The 25,604-nt window shown below is 41.9% G+C and overlaps 1 protein-coding gene across 5 annotated transcripts in view; it reads left to right on the forward strand.

Moving 5' to 3' along the window:
• Positions 1-25,604, forward strand: part of ARHGAP24 (Rho GTPase activating protein 24) — a 184,907-nt gene that overhangs the window by 62,411 nt on the left and 96,892 nt on the right. For all 5 annotated transcript variants that reach the window (XM_032109587.1, XM_032109588.1, XM_032109586.1 and 2 more), the window contains one exon: positions 3,478-3,565. In XM_032109587.1, the coding sequence (XP_031965478.1) occupies positions 3,478-3,565 (88 nt within the window). The remainder of the gene's footprint in view (positions 1-3,477; positions 3,566-25,604) is intronic.

Consider the following 25,604-nt stretch of genomic DNA (forward strand, 5'->3'; position numbering starts at 1 on the left):
CTGCGTGTCTTGGTCCCTGCTGGCACCATGCTGTCCCCCCCCCGCCCCTCCCCCCCCTCCCCCCGCCTTTGTTTTTGAAAGCAAAATAATAATAATAATCTGATCCAATCTGGAATCTTGGGTTCGGATTTTTTGAAATGTTTTGAATGAGCTGTAGACTTTGATGTGAAGCAATGTGAAGCTGCCTTATTATGGAACATTTGCATTCACTCATGCACTGACACCCAAGTCAAAACATGTACTTCCTCTGGAAATCACCTTCCTCTTTTATATGCAAATTACTATCTTGTTAGGTGTCTAAGGCTATATAGTTGGTTTTCTCTTACTTCCCCGTGGAATTAGATACTCAAGGCAGAAAGCAGAGCTTGAACTTGTTGAAGCTTTGCAACTGACTGATAGCCCATACTCTTGGGGCTACCCTGGCAGTAAGGATGGGCCTAATGTTGCACCTTAAGGGCCCAGAAAGGTGATTAAGGAAGGGGACCAGCAGTGATGTGGGGACTGAGGACCCCATTTATATCAGATACCCCACAGCCAGGGCTTTGTTAGAGTGCATATGTGTTCCCTGGGCGTCAGCTGCTGAGAAACTGAGCAAAGGGACACTCCAGACAGCCTCAGTACAGTCATGTAGACAGCTACAAAACTTAGCAAGGGGAAGTGTTGCTGTGTGGTGAAGACAGACAGATGGGTGTGAAAGCAGACAGAATGGGAAGTGAGAGAGCTGCAATTGTTCTCTTAACGCTTTCTCCACTAGAGTTGGGCACCCAGGTGCATGTTGCACAAACAAAGCTATTTTTTTAAATGTAAAAAACCCCTCACATATGTATATTGAAGTATTTCATATGCACTGATGTTTGCAGTAATAGTTCTGGAAATAGACAGTAAAATAAAATCACCTCTTGAGGACATTTTCTTTTTAAACCACTGCAATATTCTGTATGGTGTTACTGTCTGGTTTCTCCTCATATTAACTTGGCTATTGTGTGTGGCTTTAGGCTTTGCATTTTAGTCGATGAAATAGGTTTCATCTGTGAAATTAAGGCGCTAGGGTTATAAATGTAGCAGTTTTGTTTGTGTGTTCTCAAAAATCTGTTACTAAGAGAGCTCACTGTAAATGGTAAACATCAAAAAAACATCAGAAGGCATCACACTGTATTGAGTCTGCAGCATGCCTGCTGCTAATGAGTTGACAGCAAAGTTGAATGCAGTTTTCATTTACTCATGAATTGATTTTAGTTTACAGTGGTGTAGGCTAGGTCTCGTTAATTTTGTGGTTTTGTTTAACTGAGTAGCAAGACCGGTGATTAGCTTGAATATGTTGTATGCCTTCAGTGATGCAAGCTCTCAAGACAGTGACATTTAGTCCAGCATGAAGAGTGACCTGTTCACCCAGTGTCCTGGGTAGAGCTACTTCTGGGTAAAACCAGCTCAATCTGAAAGTGGGCAAGAAAATTATACCAGTCTTAATGGTCTGTTACATGGGACAAAAATACATGTAGTTAAAATGGCTTTTAGAGATTCTTATTCCTGGTCTCCCATAATTCTCAGAAAAAATGTAGTCCTTGTTGTTTTTCTCAAAAATCTGTTATTCCTAGTTTTTCTTCAGGAGTTAATATGAGCAGTTGAACTACATTGTGACTTATCTTTTCCTGTTCATATAACCATTTTTGTTTATGACATTTGTCTTCCCTAATAAGGTGTTTCACAGAAGGCTTTGGAGAGTGACATCTATTAACAGGTGCTGTGTGTGGCAGGAGTGAAGGAAGATAGCTCCGAGTGGAGCTATCGGACCAAGGCACTTAATGCTTCTGATACATTTGTATTTGCAGTGAGTGGGGACATCTGCCCACAACTGCTGATACCTGCTGCTTGTGCCACCTCAGCAGAAAGCTGTGCTGTTTCATCTGCTTTCATGGTGCTTTGACAAGCATCATAGTGTTTAACTGAGGTGATTTTGTATGTTCTGGTGAAATCCTTGTGCACCCTCTCTTTGTCTTCATGTGAACAGTGTTTTTGCTGGCACACAGCACTGACAAGTTGGTATAGAGCCCAGACTCCACATCAGCTGGTACAAGTACTGATTTTGTGGAACATTTGTTACCTGTTCCTTCAGGTGACTTTTCCCTGTTGGTTTGTAAGGTCTCCTTTGTGAGAAGACTGTAGTGTTTCAGCTTGTCTTGACTTTCCAATAACTGTAAATGGTTCTGCTCGAAGATTGCAGGTCATAGCAATGAATTCTGGGATATCAAAATTGTTGTTTTTCACGTACAGGGATATCTTTAGTGCTGCTTAGATGAGGGGTCTGACATCTTTGGGCATTTGGTTGAAACTACTATGGAAAACAGTGCTCCATATTGTACTCAATGATCCTTAAGGGGATAAGGACCTTACTTGAGGTATTCTGTGTTTAAGATATGTAAGTTATTTAAGTTGTTTACTTTGGAGATGGAGGCCCCATTATGCCATAATAGGAGAATATTACTAAGTAGGTGTTATCTCCCGTTAACAGTGGTGGAGAGCTTGTACCTAATGCAATTCCTAGGATGCTGCTCTGAAAATTTATCCCTGGACAGCCATCCCAGCATAATTTCCCTAAGGACTGCCTGATGACTGAGGTTGAAATGGTACTAGGAGGAGCTGTAATTTCTAAAAATGAAAAAGAGCTCTCAGAGGAAAGGGGTGCTCTATCCATCCCATGTATCCAAAGGGGAGGGAATAAACTGTGTCTTCAACACACCCCTAGAAATGTTTTGAGGGTTGCAGGGGTTGTTGTTTTTGGTGACCAGTGTTACTAAAAACATGCACAAAATTCCCCACCTGCCCTCTTAAGGTAGTGAAATCATAAAAAAGGCATCCAATGCCCATCACAGATTTTCTGACATCTCTCTGCCTGTAGCAAACGCATCTTTGGACAGGACTCCCTCTGTGCCCGCTGTACCTTAGCACCAGCAGACTGGCACGCTGCAGCCACGGGGTGGGAGTGGGATGTTTTCTCTGTATTTCTTCCCTGGGATGCTATGGGAAAAGGGCCCAGAGCAGAAGCTGGGTATGCACTCCACAAAGTGAGGTTACTCTTCTGTCCACACCCCTTTTGGCTTTAGCTAAGAAGCCTGGCTGCTGAGTTCCCCTGCCTCACATACGCAACTTCCTAGCTCTTCACTAACCCTTTCTTTTAAGATTTTTCCTTGCAGAACAGTGGGATTAGTATATGTGATAAATACAAAAGTCTGCATAGCATTAAATACCCAAGAGATTAAAAAAGCCTAGAGCTGTTACCGAATGCTTCAGTTAATTAAGGGGATCTATCATTTTGGCTTTTAGGATAATCCCTCCTCAATCTCACTTTGCAAATCAGGTGCTCAGATGTTTACAGTGAAAAAATTCATGTTTAACCCAGTCCAAAAAGAAGAAGCACTAGTCTGTCAGAAGCATGGTAGCGGTTTTAATCCCATGTTTGTTGTTACTTTTTTTCTTTAGGGTACCATCTTTCTGCCTGGCAACAGAGTAATTGAGCATCCCTGCAATGAAGAAAGTCCAGGAAAGTTCCTTTTTGAAGTTGTTCCAGGTAGGATATTCTACTCCATATGAAAAGCCTTTGCAGTTTGTCCTCAGTGATGAATGGCCACATCTGTTATGCCAGAACAGAAGCTGAAGGTGATTAATGATTCAATTTAAGGGGGAAATAAAGGTTTAATTTGTTAATATGTTGGTTCATAATTTTTTCATTCACCCCCGGGCAGCATAGGAAAAGGATGTGTATTTTATTTGTTAGTGTAAAGCAGAATTCTTCAGGGCAAGGAAGTGCCAGGTCCTGCTTTTGGATCACAACAGCCCCATGTGGCACTATGGGTTGGGTGCAGAGTGGCTGGAAAACTTCCCGGCAGAAAAGGACCTGGGGGTGCTCACCAGCAGCTGAACATGAGCCAGCTGTGCCCAGGTGGCCAAGAAGGCCAATGGCACCTGGCCTGCATCAGCAATAGTGTGGCCAGCAGGACCAGGGCAGTGACTGTGCCCCTGTTCTGGGCACTGGTGAGGCTGCACCTCCAGCGCTGTGTCCCGTTCTGGGCCCCTCAGTGCAAGAAAGACACTGAGGTGCTGGAGGGAGTCCAGAGAAGGGCAATGGAGCTGGGGAAGGGGCTGGAGCACAGGTCTGAGGAACGGCTGAGGGAGCTGGGGGTGGTTTAGCGTGGAGAAGAGAAAGCTGGGTGAGGACCTTACTGCAGGTAGCAAGTGACAGGATGAGATGAAATGGCCTCAAGTTGCACTAGTGGAGATTTAGATTAGATATTGGGAAAGATTGCTTCACTGAAAGGGTTGTCAAGCATTCGGCAGGCTTGTGGAAGGGAAGTATGGGAGTCAGCCATACCTGGAGTTATTTCAGAGATGTGTAGATGCAGTGCTTAGGGACATGGTTTGGTGGTGGATGTTGCAGTGTTGGGTTATGGACTGGGCTTCATTTTAAGTATCTTTTCCAAACTAAACAATTCTGTTTCCACATCCAGCCAGCCCAGTGTATTTATTCAATATGTTCTCTTAATCCCCATACTACTTTTGTGTGAATGCACCTCATATTACAGCTATTTGGAAGGGCAAATAGATGGTAATGTCTATTGTTCTTGGTCTTAAACCATCTTAGTATCAGGGCACAAATGTAGTTGTGTTCACTGATGTGCCAATTTCTAATATATTGTAAAACTGTCAGAAATATGAAGTAGGCTTCAAAGCTTGATTATGAAAGATGTGCAGTAAGGGATTATTATGCAGAGAAAGCCAGTGTGGTATCTCTGAGGTTTAACACTCACCCCAATCTTGAATCAATCAGATTGGAAAAGTTTCTCACAGTGTCTTCTCAAAGTCTCTTTTTTATATGTTCAAAATACAGAAAGAAACTAACTTACTAGCATTGCAAGCCTGGAGTTGACTAAAATCTTGTTTCCGTTGGAAATTAGGAGAATTCTCCATATGTCCTGATTCATATGACACCTTAAACAGTCTGATAATGCTGACCCTGGGGATGTGTATCCTTCATGCCCAAGTTAAGAGTGCGGTTGCTCTTGTGATTTCCCAAAATGTTTTTTTAGGCCACCTTTCTATGGAGTCAAGCTAAAAAGTAATTTGTAGTTACTTTTGGGCAGAATTCAGTGTTTATCTGGAGCATCCCTGAGAATCAGGTAGGCTTTTGTGTTTTGTCTTGTTTTGCTTGTTTTCAGTTCTGGGAATGGGGTTTTGAATGTGTTTTAGGATAGCACCAATGTATTTATTTCCCCCCTCCCCACCCCTTGCTAACAAGCATGTGGCTATAGAGATTTCCTACTGGACATCTTATGCCAGGGATTCATGATGAAAAGAAAAGAGTTTTTTGGGAAGTCAGGACATTTCATGCCACAGCACTGGTCTTTGAAGGATGAAATTAAAATGAAGACTCAGACTGACTGTGGAGGTGGCATCACAGTGCAGATGTGTAGTAGTGAAGTAGAAGTGCCCACTGTGTTTTATGCAAAGATGAACTGAGCATTGCCACTGTCATCATGTCACTTTTGCTTCTCAAGGCAAGAATTTGTCAGCCTTTTGTAATGGAGCTGTTTGTCATCCGTCTCCTCTTAGTGACTCAGTATAAAAGTCAATTTTATAGGCTGACAGCAACAAAACCAAGCTCTTTGAGTGTAACACAGAAAAATGTACTGTAGTTAAGGTTCTGTTTAGCCTTTGTTAGCTTTCATATGGGAAATCAGCTATGTAGCACCAGGATCTACTTGGAGATTTTTAAAAATTTTGTCATCTTAACTGAGCATTGTGTTAAATATATGGTGCTGAAGCTCATGCTGCTCTTGCATTCTGTTTTCCCTGTATTAAAAGTTGAAGCAATTTTGGTTACAATCCCAAAAGCAAAAGTGACAAGTCCTCTTTTTGTCTATCATGTCTGTGGGCGGCCTGAAAACTTGTGTGCGTGTGTTTGTTTATTGGTAATACATGCAAATTATTTTGGGAATGTATGTGGGAGTAGGTTTATACTGTGAAACTAATACTCTGTATGCAGCCATCTCTGAAGATGAATGAAAAAAATGTGTGTGGAGACAAGTATCTTGCAGTTTTGGTGCTGTAATTAAAATACAGATGCCTTCAATTTGCATTTTGAAAACATTCTGTTCATTCCCTAAGTCACTACATGATTTAATACTTAAAACTTTTCCTTTTTAAAAAAAATTTGGTGTGCTGACAGTTAATTTACAGGAGGGAGACTTTCTCCTGTACAGCACAAGGCCCATGCCACGCTTCTGTGTGGGAGTTTTCTGTGCTGGAGTCAGTGACCATGAAAGGATTAGTGATGCTTGTGCTTATTAACAGCTTCTCTTGCACTCAGAGGAATGTTTCATAGTCAACAAAAATCAGAAGAGGCTTTAAATTAATACTTTTAGTGGGAAATGTGCACATATAGCCAAATTGTGTGATTAGTTTTGCTAATTGTTATGAGCTTTATATAGTAGATAAAACCTCATTCTGTGCATTGGTTGCATTCTAAAGAAAACCTGAGGTTTTCCTCTTGGTGTGTAGGTGTAATGGGGGAAGGCATCTCTGTTCCCACAGAACTGAAGCAGGTGACCCTGCTGTGTTTCAGTGGATTACGTGTCACCTGTAGGTGCAGGACGGAGGTACCGCTGTGGTTTGCATGTGTGGTGGTTTGCAGACAGGATTCCTGCACCTCACTGGCACCAGGAGGAGCCAAGCACTGAGAGGTGGGAAGCTCAGGCTCGTCCACTCTTTCTCACACCGGGCTCCTCAAGCGTCTTTTTTAGTCTCCTGGACTCTCCAAGGGTTGCTGTGTGAAGGCATTTTGGGCAAGTGCAGCATGAAAAGCCTTGCAGTAGAGGCCTGTGGATGCTTACCAGGGATGTCTGGATGCTTGTAGGAGCTCCAAGGATTGAATCCTCATTTCCTGATGCTCTCAGAAAGCACCACCAGCTCAGAATAATCTGGGACTATGTAGGCAATTGGTCTAGAAGAGATGATGGTTATTGAATAGACAAAGGAATATGCTTCGTCATTGACTGGACTTTGATCCTGGAAACTAAGCTGCTTATACTGCTACCCCACCAGCTGCTGTTACTTGAGAACCTTGTGTGCTGGCAGATGTCCTCCTCTGAGTCTGATAAATCATTTTGCAGCTTGGCCTCAGGTAAGAAGCCAGATCATCACTCCAGTGGTACCTCATCATTCGGATGTTACCGAATCATGTTTTTCTTTGTCCTGGTCCTGTATTAATGCAGATTTCATGAAAAATTAGCACAGAGGACAAGGTTACTTTCAGCACCATATTCACTAGCAGGTGACCTGGTTGTATGCTCTGATCTAAATCATGAATTTCCTTAGAGACATAAATATCCTAAAGATTTCTCTGATGAGTTTTGCAGTTGCATGAGTTTTAATATTTGTTTAGTACTGTTTAAACTAGAACATAAATTTCCAAATACTGGTCTTCAGTATTCCTTGTGGAATCTTTTGCTTGTAAACTTCGTGCATCTGTGTTGTATTTTTTACCATTGACAAAGTATCATAGTCCAGCATGTGCATCTGTGTGGATGAATTTGCACTTGGTCATACTGAGGTACCAAAGTTCGTTCATCCCACTAAAAGCATTCTCTTTGCAGTCCCAAGTTAGTGTCTGCAGCATAAGTCAAAGTTTCATGGTTAGGGATTATTAAGACTGTTAGGAAGGAACTGTAATATTTCAGCAAAGTCACTTGGAGTCTCTGCTGATGCTTTTTTCTGCATTTGTGTGCCTGCTGATTTCTTGTGCCTGTGGATTCTGGGCTATCTCCCTTCCTATCAGGGAACATGAGATCTTATCTTGAGTCATGGATGGTGGAGACTGCAGAAGGCAAGAATTACCTTTAGCACCATCCACTTTTGTTAAAGGTCAGTTTGTCAGGCTCTTAATTAAAACCTCTGTAAGGAAGTGAAAGACTAAATTCCAGAATTTTGTAATAGTTAAAATTTTTTTCATTAAAGTGGCATCCAAAGGCGTTTTTCTTTGTTTCTTCATGTATTTAATTGCATGCTATATGGCAAATTACATTTCTTGCAGGTTAGCTGTTCTGGTCGGGAGTGTGAGATGGGTTTGAGGTTTGGGGTTTTACAAGCTTCCTTTACATGAAAGGTTGGATAATAAACTACTTCTCCTTTTTTGCTTCTTCTACTGCAGGAGGTTTTCACTCCTTTTAGTCAGCTGAGATTTGCATAGGTAGGTCTGTGCCTCCATGGCTGAGAGTCAGGTGGGGTCTGTTTTGCTTGTGTGTGTCACGCTGATCTCCCTGTCAGTAAAACAGGCCCTTTAGCCTCCACAAAGGAGTTGTGGGGTTTGACAAGATAAATGGATGCCAGTCTGTTGTGAAGTAATCGAAACCTCTTGAGTTCCGTGTTGCTATACAGTGTTTAGCAGATTAAGCCCTTTGAGACTTTCGCCATGAGTTCTTAAACACCTGAAATGGGAAGGCCGCTCTAGGTGCTAATTCTTGGCACCTACTGATTCATAATGGTTTTAATTAAGGGTCCACGAAGGCCTGGAAAATGTGGATTTAATAAGTGCACTTGCATTTTTTCCCTAAGACACAAGTAAGACAAAACAGGAATTACAGATACATCTTTTTTGGCTAAAAAAGCAATTTTCTTTTTAGTCCTCCTGTGTACCTTAGCAGGTTGGATGCCAAGTGCTTACTGTAGCTTCTACAATATCCTTCTCCTGTGATATCATTGCTTTTTAGTCCTGTAAGTCATATTGACAGCCAGACTTCTGTGGGATGGGACGGGTTGGACTCTACAGTGAGGCACCAAGCAGGGCAGATGATTAGCTGACATGTTTGACTGTGGCTGATATGGTGCAGCATCATGTCTCGGGGATAGAAATGTTTTAGAAGGTTTTGAGCCTGCTGTTTTGAAATAGAACTGTGTGTTTTCTGTAAGGATGTAACCTTGTAAGAAATAAGGGGCAAGAGTTCCTTGCCTTGTCTTCTCAGGAGTAATTGCCATATCCTAAGTGAGGATACACCCACACATACAGCAAGTAGCTTTCCTTGAAGGCTTAGCAGAGTGTTGGCAACACAATGCAATAAGCAAATTCTCTTCTGTCGACTTCAGGAGAAAATTGTTTGTGTATTGAGAGGTTTCCTGCCCTGATGCAAAAAAAAAGCCTTCCCAAAGCACACGTGTGCACACACCTGAGCACTGAGGGTGCTCTCTCTGCCTTTGCTGTCAGGCAGATTCTCCGTATTCCCTTTGCCATCAGCATAGCTAGCACAATTTATTCCCTTTTCTCCACAGTGTAAAACCCAAAAACGAGGTGTTAAACTATTCAGCTGCTCTGACTCGTTCCCGGTGCTGAATTCTTGACTCCCGGTATGATGCGGGTGGATTTAATTGGTGCTGCCAGGAAGATGAATGCCTCCCCCTGTACGTGCTGACAGCCAGCAGTGCCTCTTCATTAGCCGTCAGGAGCACAGGACCTCAAGGGCATTGCTGATACCGCCGACTGAGCTAATTGTACCTCTGATAACTTGTGGAGGGGGCAGACAGGCTGTTTAATCAAATGGGCACCAGCCTTGCTGCACAGATATCTCCCTGTAGTCGTGTGTTGCGCTAGAGCAGCTTGGAGCGCTGCTCGTTCCCTGTCGAAGATCTCCCGAAAGCCTCGCTGTCCTTATTAACAGTGATGCATTTCTCAAAAATGTATCTGGTAGAGAGCCACCTCTCTGCACTTGAACACATTGGCATGCCCTGCCTCATTCTCATCCTTCGAAAGGTGATTCAAAACTGATTTTTTTTTTTAACTGAGTCTTGGAGGTGCATGGAGTCAGTGTGCCAGGGAAATGAAGCTGCCTGAAGCCTTGCTGCATGTTTCTCCCAAGGTTAATGGTGAGGGCTCACTGGGAATGAATGGTTTTCCATCTTGAGCAGCAGCTCTCATGATGCAGAATTAGTTGATGTGCCTGTAACAGCTTTGTCTCCTGGGAAAAACAGAACCCAAACCATCCTCAATCCTACATGCCTGTGAAATGAGATGGTGGGTTACACCACTGAGCTGTTGTGCTGCCACCATAAAATCTGCTAATTTCAAGCTCATTTCTGTACAAGGCAGTGCATGTAATATCCCTTTTTACCTGTGTTTTTGTGCCTTTCTTGATATGGCTACTGAACAACAACTGGGAGAGGGCACCAAGTTTAAGATACCTGCTTTTTGTTCCAGTGCCTCTTTCTGTGACATTGGACCAAGTCCTACCTTTCTGTGCCTATGTGTCCACACATATTTAATTGAGATGCTACTGCATATTAACGGTGTCAGTCTGAAGTAATGAGAGCCTATATATGAGGGGTTTGGGAGAGAGAAGCAAGACTAAGATTGTGACAGAGTGACATGAGTAGTTTTGCCTCCTCTCCTTCATGTGGAAGATCCCCTCATAATACTGCATCTGCTTAAAGATTGAGATTGGTGTGACTCAGATTTGGGCTACTAAAGAACTACCAGAAAATGTCCTGTTTATCATGTGAGGGGAGATGAGGCACCTTTTCCGATTCAGAAGATGAGGTTGCTTTTCTGGTAGAACTCAAGCACTGGTATGTAGCAAAGAAGAGCCTGAAAAAACTGTTTTACACATAATTTCTTTCAGTATAGAAACATTAATTCATTGATTTTTTTCAGCCTAAATTTATCTGATAGTAGAAGTTTAGGCCATCTGCTTTCGAAGTGAAGGAATTAAATCTAGATGCAAGAACTATATAAAAGCCAAATAAAAGAAGAGCCCTTTCTGAGGTATGCAGCAGGTGCAGAATGAACACATTTCTCTTTGCTCATATGGCTTGGGTGTGTAACTTCGTATTTAGTGGAATATCACAAAATTTCATGAATAGACCCTGTTATCTTGAATCCCATCTATCTTGGTGAATGAATGCAGCCTATAGGTTAAAATTGTGTGTGTTTATATTAGAAGTAGTAGTAATATTGCCTGCTTTCTAAATGCTGTTTCCTAGTTACAGTCTATTTTGAAAATAGATGAGAGAGGTGAATTACTTCTGAAAACTACTGAACAATTATGTATTTCACTTTCTTTCATCTAAAGTAATTCTGCTTAATCATCTGTTCTCAGTGACATTAGTTTCATGTGGCAGAAGACTGCACTGACTCTATAAAAATTCACCCATACTCCATAAAAATATACCATTACTCAAGCATGGTGTATGAAGCTGAAGTTAAAAAGTTATTTTTCACTTTTGTCTTTTAATTTAGTAGTGGATTGCTTTTATTGATCCTGCTTACCAACTGTGGTGCGTGTGATCTGAGGTGTGTTAAATTAGCAATATCGATCATTTGTGACCCACTGCTGTCATTTTGGAGGTCATCTGCTACACAGAAGAATTTGGAACATAATGGCAGTGGCAGCTTTAAAAACTTAGGTGGCAAAAAAGCAAACTTAGTGATAAACTGGTCAAGTTTGTGATAAACTTCTTCCACCATTATTGTTGGTGTACACCAGATTGTCTCTTAGTGAGGGTGTAGCTCATCATGATAATTACATTGGGATATGGCTTTTTCCCACCCTATTTTAAATGCTACCAGTTGTAATCACAGCAACAATGAGATTTTTTTTCTCTGCCTCAGCACTCCAGCTGGCACTGGATTTTGATGATCATTAATAATGCTGGAAAACAGCTTATGCAGTGCCAGAAATGCAGAGAGAGTTCCCACAAAGCCAGGTGGTCTGTGGGTAGTGAGAAAGGTAACTGGAATGAGAGCTTGTTGCTTGGACCATTTCTGATGGTGATTTGGGGACCAAATTTTATGTGCGGGGAAGCACAGTATTGGCTTTTTCCATTGTTCTGTTAAGAGGTGTGAAAAAATCCCTGAACTTTGACTGTGCAGACTCTGTGGGGCTGAAGATACACTGCACCCCAAAGGTATGGCTGGAATGAGTTGTGAAGCTACAGCAGGCCCTCAGTAAGGCCTGTATCCATTAGCTTTGTGTCCGTGTCTGTTTTGTTTGCCTGTACAAAATCCTTTGTGCTGACACTTTTGGCATTCTCTGGGGTGCAAGTACAAACTTTGCCTCGAAAGCAGCAAAATGCCTTTTCTCTTCCTAAATACAAGAGCTGCCTTAAGGGCATCTGTTACAGATAATTAGGGTTCCTCTACTTGGTTGTTCGGGGTTTTTTAGCTTCATGTAAGTCCCTCTAGTGGCGACATCAAAAAGTCCGGCGAAGTAACCGCTGTTCTTGTGTCTGGGATGCCCTGTTCAGGGCTACAAGTTTTAGCTTCATTATTGCTTTTTGAAATATCCTTGACGTATCATGAAGCACAGTTTGAAACTTAGATTCCCCAACAAATTCTGTGAAGTGGGAAGAAGGTACTGGGAAAAAGGGAAAAGTCAGAGGCAGTGATAATCCAGGCTTCTTTTGAGAAAAGATGTTCCTAAATGCCCATACTGCTATTATTTGGATGTAGTGTGGTGATGATTACTTTGCTCACAGAATTGAGGATCCATCAGTTTTAGTCAACATGCAAGGTTTTATAAGAAAATAATGCTTTTATTATAATTGTCTGTGTGCACTTTCTGTATTTCAGTTGTTAAAAGACACTCTGTATTCGATTAAGTAATGAAAACAGCATTGTAGGAAGAAATGAGACAGAGATGTTATGGAGGGAAGCTCCAAAGCTTAGACATTCAAGATGTCATTATTTGGTGAGGTATTTTCTTGTACAGCTCTTCTGTAATAGTAGTAGTAGTAGTAATAATAATAGTGATAAAAACCAACATAAAATTCCCATGCTCATTACCATTTTCAGCAAGAACATCTGTAGCTGCAAAATGTAACTCAGTTAAGGTGCATATATACCTCTGCTGTGCTATAGCTGGTGGGATTCCACTGTAAATGGCAGGAAAGATGGAGATGAGGTGACTTGCCTGGAGCTGTCTGGAAAGCTGGTGGCTGAGTCTGAAGGCAGATCTCGCCTCCTTGGTGCACCGAAGAGCTGTGCCCCTGATGTGAGAGGAAAAGGACACAAGCTTGTGAATTCCTCTAATCTCTGAAAGTAGTGGGATAATCCAAGTTCCACTTGGATTAAATGATGGTTTAACAAAGCATCCTCAAAATATGTTACTTCCTAGTGCCTAGGTAATCTGAATTGAAACTGGATTACTTTCCTAAAGTTTGCAGATCTTACGGCAGACAACTCACGTTTTGTCAAGTGCTTGGGTGTTGCTGCCTGACTTAACCCTCCACCCTGTGGCAGTAAGAGGCTCACAAGTCCTTTGCTTTTCATCCTGCCCTTCTGCAGTCTCTTTCATCTTCCCCCTTTTCCATTACTGGTGCCTGGGGAATGCTGATCCTGATTTAAAATAAAGCGTCATCTTTCTTCTTTTCCAGCCTTGTATTAAAAGGGTGGGAAAAAATTTTCACACCTGTGGTGACTACAAGGACCTTGCTCTTGTCTTTGTTTCTTCAGCATGGTGTCAAATTTAAGGCTGAAAAGGCAGAATATCAGCCAGTTTCAGAGTTATATCATGTACTAGTACATGGTGCTGATATGTTATGCAGCATGTTAAAAGCAAGGTTAGGCTGATTCCTTCCCTTTGACGGGAAAGGAACACCTTTCTGTGGGGTGTGAATGTCTCTTCCTAGGCTGACATTGTCTCATCTCTCATCATGGAGTCATAGCTTGTACTGCTACCTCTGGAGATGGAAATCTCTGCTAATTAAACTATGTCTCTTACAAATCTGATGGGCATAACTTGTGAAATCGTGATATTCTGTGCTGTATTTCAAATCCCTGCTATAACCATAAATTCAGTGAGCACTTAAGTTTTATTTTCTGGAAGCGATTGCAAGGAGGAACAGGTGATTGGTGTGTGTTCTTGTAGAGATAGCATCAAACTGCAAGCCCATGGCTGACTGTCAGGTTTTAATGGAGCAGGCCTACAATTTAGGTGATGATTAATGAGAGCATGAAGTCAAGGAGCATTGTTTCATGGTCTTACGTTGATTCCTGCTGCAGACCGAACATTCTCTGCTGTGGGAGGAGTAGGACTGCTTGCTCTGGGTTGATGTGAGCTATACCCAGCAGCCAGCATTCCCACTCTGTGGCGTGCCTTCCAGGCGGCGCGTGTCGGGAGCAGCCTGCCCTTTGTCCGTGCGCTGCCGGATCTGCTCCGCAAAGGGCTCCTTTCAGGGTGACAGCGGAAAATGTGACAGCCATGTCAGCCACTCCACTGCGTGCCAGCATGGAGAACACCCAGGGAGGGGTGATTTTTGTGCCTGGCCAAGTGCAGCGCTGCAGCTATGGGATCTGGGGGGAAGGTGCCATATGCTACCATTTGGCACGGTGGCTGCGGGGGCACAGAGCACATCATTGTCCTCGACCTTGGCGGAGAGAGCTGGCAGCGTGCCTGCTGGGATGCTGCCTTTGGCAAGAGATAGGAACGGGAGGGACGTGGTGGTAAAAGGGCAAACGTGTCTGTGCCTTGCATGCCAGAGTGGTGAAAGAGCTGGGGGAGAGCGACAGGGCACCGTGTGTCTCCTCCATTCTGCCATGGAAGGACAGGCTGCACCAGCAGCGAGTGGGGCCAGCACGGGGCTCCCATACATGGTTATGGGGACATGTGCCTGTCAGGAACTGTAACACCTTTCAAGCCCTTAATGTTAGAGTGGTAATAATAGGAGGCTTACACCAGCTGATGAGAGAATGAGCTAGCTCTGTGGAGACCTTGCTGAACTTGGATAAACGTCCCCAAACTAGATTAGGTACACCAGGGGCTGGTTTCCTTTGGAAGGACGTGACACCTGCAACTTCATGCCTTTTTCTTTGTGTTGTGACTTACTAGGTATGCACCTCATTTTCTAGGGACAGAGGAGAAAGCACGGGCTTAAGGAGAAACTTCAAATAAACTGCCTAAACCACCCGATATATCTTTGCTCAGAGAACAAAATACTAATGGCTCAGTGATGAGAAGAAAATGGCACCGAGGTGGGAGAGTGTACTTTTAGCAGCAGGCAAGCCAAACAGTAAAATCAAGGTACAAGATACCATAATGGCTGGAGCTAAGGAGAAGAAATAATGGAATTAAGCAGTGGGCTACTACAAAGGTATATAAAGGGGGAGTGTTTATATAAGAGGAACATGAAATAATGTGTGCCATACCCTTGTTACTTCCTTATCAACTGAGAGTCAAGTTGTGGTAAAGGCTCAAGAAGAGCCCCAGTATAAAATCTGTTCCTGCAAGGCACATGTACATGTGCATGTTGTCTTTCCATTTGCAGTACAGCAGAGGAGCAGCTCTGGAACGGCGAGAGAGCATTCCGGCAGGGAAGGCAGCCTGCAGTTCATTATGGGCCTGGCATGGATAAAAGCACGTTTAGCTTCCATCTGTTCCGGTTTGGATGATGCTGATAGAAGGGTCATAGTTTTGTCAGTGATGGATGTCTGAAGTCACTGTCATTTTTAGCTCATCCAAAATTTTGTCCCTTCTGTTTACTGGACATCTATTTTTCTTTTTGACATGTATTGCCAGATACACTGCAGGTGGTGATGAGCTACAGGTGTTAGATGAAGTGAATCTCTCCTTGCTGTCTCTCCCTCTTTCACTGCTGCACGTGGTACAGAAGTGATGGGGAATGGGAATAGTTAGGGATATGTTTTGGCAGCATTCAGATAGCTATAATTTTGCTTTCCTGGAATCATATGCATAATTACCTTACAGTTTTTGCAATATTATTAAAGTGTGAATGTAGCTTGAGAGTAATAAAGAACGTAGATGTTCAATACAGTGCAATTCAAGAAATGCATTACCTGTCAAATACTTTCTTTGGACACTGAAATGTAAACATTTCTCATCTTTCTTTTACATCTGTGCTGCCTTGTGATTGGAAAAAAAGGCATCGAGGTATGTCTTAAATAATTCTCCTTTAATTAAAAATAAGAATCTGTTGTGAATATGGAAAAGGGTGCACCATACATTGAATACCCAAGTATATCAGGCAGTAGTTCTTCCTGGAAAGTGGCAAGAACCCAGTATTCTACTTCGGAAAGTTGTCATTACAACGGGATTTGGGCCCATGGTCAAGCTGTGTTCCCTTCAGAGAGGTTTGTCCTTTCTGTGTGTCTCTAGAGGCAGTCTCTATGGACTGAAGAGTAGGGTTTTGCCACAAATAATTGCAAATCCATTTATTGTGGCTCTGTATTATTAATCCTTGTGAACTTCTGTGATACTCAACCTGCCTGTATTGAAAATGCTGTAATTGCTGCCTTAACTCGAAGTGCATATTTGTGATTCTCATTTAAAAGCCTTGTCAAAGGTGAAAGAGATTCCAGTGTGCTAAAACCTTTTTAAAGAATCCCCAAAGGCTTTTTATGTGGCACGCTTTTTAAAGCAACACAGATTTGCAGAGAAGTGGACTCTCTTAGAGAAGGTGCTTCAATAGGTGTACATGTATATGTTGATTTATTTTGTTTGGAGTACAGCTTTGTCCACACGTGCAGATGATGGGAGAAGAAAAACGTGAAAGTCATATCCCACTTGAAAGAGCCTTTGATCTCATGGGACTCCTACACATTTCAGTGATAAAACCACAGTTCAGATAGGTTTGGCAGAGTGTTAGCACTGGAGCTGGGATAACTGAGGTTTACATTCTCAGAGTACCATTAAGTACTGTTGGATCTGCAGCTGTTTTTTAAGGCATCAGCTCTCTTTTAATCCCGTGACATGTGTGACACCCCCTCAAACCATGTTGGGCCACAGTTGAGTCCTCATGTCTGAAATACAGGCAGTAATGCACAGTGCTTTACCTAAGGTGTTCTGTGGATTTTTCTCTACAAGTGAATTAGAGGCAAGTATAATGCTACTGAGTTATGTGAACTTGACCTTAAAATTATAGTTGCTCACCATACCCATTCCTTGACTTTCTTTTTCAATCATTCTTTGTTTTAATATCAGTATTGTTATTATATTCTAAAGCGGATGATTAATACAAATCAGAGTTAGCTCTGCTGATCAGTAGAACTCATGATCTCTCTTAACAGCAAGGTGAAAATTTCTTTTTGTGAAGTGATGGGGAGATCAGTATAATATGAAGTGTGTGGCAGTTCTTTCAGTGATCACTTCACTAATTTATGTACTTAAGTGATTAATCTTGGCCAGCTCTTACACAAAATGAGGTTTAAATCCAAGCTGGATTTTTTTCTGCATCTGAGGTAGTGATCCATGACCTCTCTGCTCCACAGCAGTGTTTTGTTCTGTGGTGTGACAGGGAACCCTTCTCCTACTAAACAGACCTACTGAATAGTTTTTGTATGTTTAAAATTAATCGAAATACTGAAAGATCAGCTTCTCTAAATTCATTTAGTATTTCTGCTGAGGTGGGTGATGAAGTGGTACATGAAGACCTCTCAAAGTAAGGGCCTTGTAAACACACTGAACTGTGCCCTGATACAGTGCCAGCCGATTAGCTGAGAGCACCCTTGTTTGCTGCTGCTTCAGTGTCCTTCAGATTTTGTATCCTGTGGCAGCAAGCAGTGGTATTGTTGCCAGGCCTTTGGTTGTTCCTGTAATTTTTCCAGTTCTCTCTTTGTCTTGCTAAGGGAAAGAATTGCAATCCCCTTTTCATCCCCGATGAGTCTTTGCTTCCCTTCTCCTACATCTTCCTGCCTTAGAGCTAGCTGAATTTTTGCCCTCACTGTGTTCTCTGAGAGTTGTCAATGCCAGTCCTGTCCTGGTTACTCCACACCCCAGCTACCCTTTGCAAACCACCCTGGTCTGAATGACCAAAGCCTTCACGTAACCTCACAAAAAATGTTGCTCCTGAAAGTCTCGTAATGGGGCTTATGGGGAGGACTGAAAGGAGTGTTGTCCCAGCTTTTATCCAGAAGGGCCAGTTATGGTTCAGTCAGCATGAACAAAGTCTGATACCATTAAGAGCCCACTGGTTTTCAGGGAGACTTTAAAATCAAGGAAATTTTATGATCCATGCAGCCACGAAGTTAATAAAGTTAATGTTTCATTTTTATTGCTCGTGCTGCACCGGGATGGGTAATGCAGGCCAAGTAGTACATGGCAGTGCTGCCCTCTGCAGCCTCCTGTTCTGTGGCCATAGCCGTCGTGGGGAGCTGTTTTCGGGCAGCTCTACCCAGGTAAGGATGGAAAGCTTCCCACCCTCAGCAAGGGCTTCTTAATGTTTGCTCCTGTCGTCACCTTGCTGATGTGCCTTCTCAGGGCAGGCTGTTGTACACCCCAGTCAGCCTTTCCTGCTGCTGCTAAGCAAGCTGGGCTAGTCAGGTTTCTGTAGGATGCTCTGAGCCTTAGCCCATGTTAGTGAGGCTCCTCCCAATTATCAGTGCAGACATCTCGTGGGTGTGGTGAGGAGGTGCCCTCGCACATAGTCACAGCTGTGTCTTGCTCCCTGCTTTTCTTTGAAAGTTGGCGCTTTTAGTGCCTGTTACCAGTTCTGGCTACCCATGGCAAGAAGACTTGCTGCTTTATAGATGGCGTATTTTTGTAGAGTACAGTTCTTGACTTGAAAATAGAAAAACACTTTGGCAGAATTGATACGATGTCCTTAGCACAGCTTGTTCATTTGTCTGCACTGTGCACTAGGATGATATTTTGAAGAAGAGGTGGGATTTCTGTGTATTTCTTATTTTCACAGCAGTAATCTCAGGCTGAAGATGAGTAGTTGAATCTGTTGAGATAGCTTTGAAAGAGCCAAACAATATTTTCCTCTCGATTTTTGTTTCTGTATTGGATGATCAAGTCTATTTCATTCATTGAGTGTCTCGTGTGAGCAAAGGACTGTCACCAGATACACTTGGTCACCTCGTCTGTATTTGCTGGTGTCCGTAGTTACAGTGATCACTTAATGTGCCTCATTCAGCTACAGATGCTCTTCTTTAAAAGTGAAAGTTTTGTGTTTAGTCTTAGTTACAGTGTCTACATGAAGTGAAGTCATCCTTCATTTTCTTCATTGTGAGTGAGAAGAGAGTTTGGCCTTGGTATAATTAATTTAAACTTATCCCAGCAACGTAGTCAACTTCTTAATAAATTATGTGAAGTCCCACAGTTGTCTGTATGATGACTTGGAAGAATTGAGCCAAGCCTTGACTTTCAGGCTGGGGAATTCAGTTTTAATCCATCCATCATGTCCTCACTGCATGTTTCTCAGCAGAAAAGCATGCAGTGTTTCTTGAGTTTATTATTATTATTTTTTTCTTGTGTGACTATTTTATGTCCAGAAATGAAACGTGAGCAAGGATAATCTTTTTGGGAAGCCAGTAGGGAAACTCCAGAGATGTATTGAATTTAGTAAATTGAAATGGTAACTCTCAAAGCTTGCAGAACCAGAGTAGGATGCTGACTACAATTTTGGTATTGACTTTATTGTTCTGTACTCTCAGTTCTGAGTACAGCTGCTAGAGAGAGAAAAACATGTATTTTGGTAGCTGAAATAAAACCATGATGTTGTGCACTGGTAAGACAGGAAGGGTTGATTCCATATATTATGAGCTGTGTCAGACTAGTGTGCCTCAGCTGTGCCAGCAGTTTACCAAGGGGAATCATCCCTTTCAAAAGTCCCCATTGAGTATGAAGCAGCCCAGAAAATGGGAGAGTTTTTCTTTAAGTGTTGTATCAGATCCTGTAAGCAAAACTAGCAAGGAACCAAAGGCAGTGAATGCTTAATAGAATTTTTCACTAGCATGATGTCAAAGCTGGCAGGTTACAAAAAGGCAGCAGGTGATTGTATACTTGAGGAGGGACTGTTTTCCCTCTCTCGACAGGCATATGTATCTGTCTTTAATTAATATATGTATTACAGGAAGAGAAAATAAATATGTAAACAGTTTCTTCAGTTTGCATTGAAATTACAAATTATCTTGAAATTTGAAAACTCACTGATTTATGCAAGCAAAAAGCTTTCATATATAAATATAAGTTTGTTTCAGTGGCCTGCTCACTTTCTGCTCACTTGATTTGTATAAAATGCTTTCCAGTTGCATTTCTGCTAGGCACTTGTACTCCTAAGTGCTCGCTATGCTGTTTTATAGCTAAAAATAATAGCTTAGTGATACTGTGCTAATGACACTGTAGCTCTCTTGTTGTCCAGGGCTACTTGAAAATTGGAGAGTATTTGAGGAAGTACAGGAACTGCTGTAACCATTTGGTGAGATGAACAACTAGAGTTTAAAATAAGCTTAGTCTGGCTGCTAGGCTGAATTTCAAGAAGTGTTGGCCGACGAGAGTTATAAAGACCAATTCATCCCTATGTACAAGAAAAAAATAAATCAAGGTAATCAGAAAAAGCCCACCTTTTGGAAGGTGCTGGTAGTTCAGCCACATAGCAGATAGAATTAGTTAATGAAATATAAGAATTAAAAAAACATGCTAAGAACAAAATTATAAAATCAGTTGGTATTAAAGTGGCTTCTTTAAGATCATGCACATAGATGCCAAAAGCTGCTAAATTAATTAAAATTATTTTTCTGTATTTGTCCACGTGTTTACATGCTGAAGATATTTTGCATTGTGAGCAGTAGTCAAATGAAGAATTGTGCTTGGTCTTTGCATTATGTTTTCATAAATTTTGATCATCCCTTGCATCCTGTTTGGATAAAATCTATATCTCCTCTCTAGGGAAGAGTTCTCTCCTTGTTCTTGATGGCGCTCAGCGATTTGAAAAAGAGCGTTAGAGTTGCGGTGTTAGAAAAGCTCACCTGAGGTACAATACACTTCAGATTTTCTTTCCATCTGCAGCATGGCCTGAGAAGCAGTGTTTTCTTTGTGGGCTTGTCCTGCTTGTGTTGCTGCTCAACAGATTGGCTTTTGAAATTGCTCTCAGGCTCAATGGGCAGCTCTCTCCCCTGTTCTCTGCTTTTGAGATGTCTGCAGGAGAGTGCAGAAGCTTCCAAATTGTAACTGCTTCATAATTGCCATAGGACTTTAGGCTAATGACCAGCCAGAGGAATGGAGCCTACGCTGGCTCATGCTGAAACAGAGTGCCAAAAACCACCTTACCTTTACTTTTTACATCTCTGTGTAGGATTTTCTACATCTAGGTCTCTCTAGGAGAATCCTGGAGGATATGCTTCCTCAGCTCCCAGCCACGTCAAAGCAGCCAACTCTGCTACGTATCTCCAAAAGCAAGGTCCCTGACAAATGCCAAGTTTTTCAGGCTTGTAGTCCTCTGCTCACCACTAACACCACATCGTAATTCTGGAGCTGGCAGTGGCCTGCTCACTTGGGTGAGTCCTGGCGTGGTGCAGGCTAGCAAGCCAAGATGCAGTGGTGTCACAGCAATCAGTCACATCAGGCTAAAGGGTAAATCTGAACTGGTGTTTTTGATTGGATTAGGAATACCATTCTCAGTCCTGAAACATGATTTATACTGCTGCATTTTTTTCTGTTAGTGCTGAGAAGAAGTTAGTATCTTGCACAGAATTGTGCATGCACGAGAGTGGTGCTGCACACTGGGGTCACGGGATTCCTTGTGACTGATTGTACCCATGTGGATGTAGATTCATTACCTAGGAGGCACCTAGGATGTGCAGCTATTTTAGAAAAGCCTTTCTTGAATATCTTTGTATTAAATTTTGAATAATAAATAAAAATTGTTCTACCTTGTATTAATATATTTCAAAATTGTATTTCAAAACTAGCCTGTGTTGAAGAGGATGATTCACTCTTCTTTTCAGAGGGAAGTTCACCCTCACAGTTACTGAAGGTTGCTGAATGTTAAGTGTTTGTTGTGACACTTGACCTTTATGTCTGTGTAGCTCTGTGAATACTTGGTAATCTGGTTCCAAATGGCCTCTGGGTACCTCGGAAGTTGTTTTCATTTTTGTTCTTTTCCCATTCTGCTATTAAACATTTAAATATTCAGTGGTTAGGGTAAATGTTTCAGATGCTGTACTATGCTAACAAGTATTTAACCTATGTGATGTAGGGAAAAGAAACATAATTCCTAAATTGAGGAATTAAATAACCTTTTGGAAATGTTTTACAGGAGACTTCTTGTAGATCTTGGTTTTGTTACAATGTTTTAACGTTCTGGCTAATGATGCTGCCTCAGGAGAACTGGAGAATGCTGTAGTCAGGCCTGTCTCTGACGGACCCTATGGCACACACACAGGTAACAGGAAATCCAAAGCGGAAAGGCTGACTTGGAGTAGGAGAGTTTCCCTCCAGATACCCAGCCTTGGGAGCGAGGGCAGCGTGCAGCTCCATGGATGCAGGCGTGGACTTGTCAGAGGAGCTGGGGCTGCTGCTCCCCTGAGCACTCTGAGGGACAGTGCTGGATCGGTCTTTGGCAGGGTGGATGGGACTGAAATCTACTTCAAACATCCTATGAAAGATTAATTAAAAATAAGCAGAGTGGATGGTACAGCTGGAGGGAAAATGACAGTTCTCTGGGGCGCTGAGATCAAGTTTCAGCCTCCTGTGCCCCAGCTCAGCTGAAGTTCTTCTCATTCTCTGATGTATTTGCAGTATAAATAAAGCTATGTGTTTAAAAAAAAGAGTGTACTATAGTGCCCAGGACTGTTTAAGTATTAAGAGCAGATTTACAGAGCAAACTGAAATAGTTCTTCTTGCCTCTTCTTCTGTGGTGTCTCTTAAATCTTCTTGAGAAATTTTTACATTGAAACACACCACATTAAAAAAAAAAACCAAAACCCAATGCAATTGGAGTCTGTCCCAGTTTTCAAGGTTGGAATATTCAGCAAACTGGTTAAGTTATGCCCATGGGATTTAGGCTCGAGTCTTCTAGCAAACTAGGGTAACTGTAAATACAGGCTCTATTTTTTTTTTTTTTTTTCCTTCCCCTCTGTGGAGCTTTAGTTTGAATCTTCACCCAGAGGGTGGCTGGGCACTGGAACAGGCTCCCCAGGGAAGTGGTCACAGCACCAGCCCTAACAGAGCTCAAGAGCAATTGGGACAAGGCACTCAGGCATATGTAGGGCCAGGAGCTGGACTTGATGATTCTTGTGGGTCCCTTCCAACTCAGACTATTCTGTGATTTTTATGACCTGAAATTGGTTGCCTCCTGCTTCAGGTTGCAGAGGGATGGGAACAGAGCTTGAATGAACATGAAGGCCATGCTGTGACTATTTCTGGTCTTTGAACCACTTCCCTTCACATGTAGTTTTGTAGTAAGTGGACAGATTTATCAGGGCTTGTTTTGGAAAGTCAGTGTTGATGATCTGAGAAGCTGCAGCTGTGTTTGTCTGTGCTGCTACGCCTCATCTATCAAATACATCAAAATGTTTGGCAAAATTGACTTCTCAGTGGAGATGAATCTACATTTTTATCAGTACTGCAAAGCTCCTGCATATTATTATTATTGTAATAAATTTTCCCCAGAAAGGAACAAAAATTTGTGACAAATCAGAATCCTGTCACAAAGTTGTTTGGTGGCTTAGCACCTTGCAAGAGTGTATTTGGCCTGCTTGTTCTTATGTTTAGCTGGCAGTATTGCAATGTTTTCATAGAGACAATGTTATAAATAAAACATGCAGTTCCATTAATGTAAAAGAACGTAACTTAGCCAAATGTTTTTGTGTCTATCCTACTTGTGACTGGCTCACTGGTTCCAGTAATAATTTGCCCAAGTATTCTAAATATCTTAAAGTCTCTTTTTTTGGATCGATTGGAAATGACCTCTGTCTGGGAAACCACCACTTAGAATTTTGCAGCATTACATCTGACTCCTGATCCCAGTGGCAGAGTTCCCAGCAACTTAATATAAACAAGAAGCAGCCCAATTATGACAGGATATTATGGAAAATACTATAATACATCAAAATGGGAAAGAGGATTTTAGGTTGAAAACAACTAAGTATCAAATCTTAATTTAGCTGTAACAGCTATGTTTAAACATCCTCTCTCCCCCATTTCCCCATGTGAATGTTCTGGGGGTAAAATCATTGCAAGGAGTTGAATAACTGCATGTGGTCAGGAAGTCTGTGCCAGATTTCCAGATTGCATCCAAAAGCCTTATATGTAATAAGATATACTATAGCTCTGAGAGTATGTTCTTCAGTGGAAAAACAAACAATAACATTGAAGGCTAGTCTGTTGTTCTTTGTGTAGCTTACTGCATTATAGAACTCCATGAAAGAAGAAACCCACACAGCCATGCCCTCTCTAAGATGGTCCTTAACTATAATTTATTATAATTAAAAAAAAAAAAAAAAAAGAAAAGAAAACTCTGGTTGAGTTACCTGTGAAATGTGTTGACCTTTAAATAAGAACAGTATCTAGGATTTCACTTTTGCTGGCTAGAAACTTTCTCTTGAATTGACTTAGAAAAAGATGTGCAAAAATCAGGTCCTGTTTCAGTGATAAGTAACACAGTTTTAATGATGAAAGCATCCATGGGGTATGTTTATATTCAGCAGAAGGGATGTGTGTGTATAAATAGAAGGATGTATACTTGGTATTGTTTATTTATAGACGCCAAGATATGTTTAAAAACACTTTGTCCTTTTTGAGGTCAGAATTTATGCCTACAATTGATAAAATCCATCTACAGAGTGATTGTTTTCAGAAACTTCAAACAAACAGTGTAACATTACAACTCTTCCACTCCTTCCCCTGTCTTCTACTCAGGCATCCTCCTGGGAAGCTCTTTGGCCTTTAATGAATACACGCCTAACAATTCAGTGTTGGACCTGGTGTAAGATTTTTATTCTATACAAAGGATATTTTTTTCGCTAAAAGATGAACTTTTGCATAGTTGTTATTATATAGAAAAACATGTTTTAAAATCAGCAAGTGTGTGGGGTATCATCTTTAAAAGCTTTTGTCAGTTGCAGAAACGCCCCTTCAAAGACAGCGTATAGCCGTGCTTTACCTTTTTTGCTTGTACCTAGAATTCTGCAAGATTTTGTCATTGGGAGAATTTTATGGTTTGGGTGATTGGGTGGTGAGGAGGGTGATAGCGTGTTTTGCCTTGATATTGCCGACTTTTTTGGGGGGGCTAATAAGGAAATACAGATATTTTTGTACTATCCTGTATCTTAACCAGCCAGCACATTTGACAGTGTTCTGCATATTATGAAATCATATCAGTCTGTCCCTTGAGGCTCAGCCAAAGATGAACTTTGTGTTCTTTGAATGGCAGGAAGCAGAAGAAAGAGGAAAAGGGCATTAATGTACTAATGCTTCCCACTCTGAGCTGACTCCACTTTTTTTTTTCCCCCCTCCCAGATGATTTAGTGGTGTAGCTACTTAATGACCTCAAATAGCACTAAAATAAACAGCTGCTTTCAGTGCTTTCTAGCTAATACAGCCTATCAGCTCAACGAGTCATGGCAGAGCGATTAGATTCACTCCATTACTGATGGAGTAACCGGGTGACTGCAGGCAAAGGTGTTTCCAAGAATGGCAGGCAGTTTAACATCAGCCCGATGTCTCAAAAGTCCTGGATGCTTTTCAGTGGATTTGTTTTGGGAATCAGAGGGAAAAAAATCTGGGAGTATTCCTAGCTTCGGAGAAGCATAGGCAGTAAATGATGTGATGCCACTCTGAGTTCGAACGGTACTCTTTAGATCTTGGCTGTCTTTGGAAGCTGATTTCTAG

The sequence above is a fragment of the Corvus moneduloides genome, chromosome 5 (assembly GCF_009650955.1).
Source record: "Corvus moneduloides isolate bCorMon1 chromosome 5, bCorMon1.pri, whole genome shotgun sequence".
In the NCBI taxonomy this organism is placed as follows: Eukaryota; Metazoa; Chordata; class Aves; order Passeriformes; family Corvidae; genus Corvus; species Corvus moneduloides.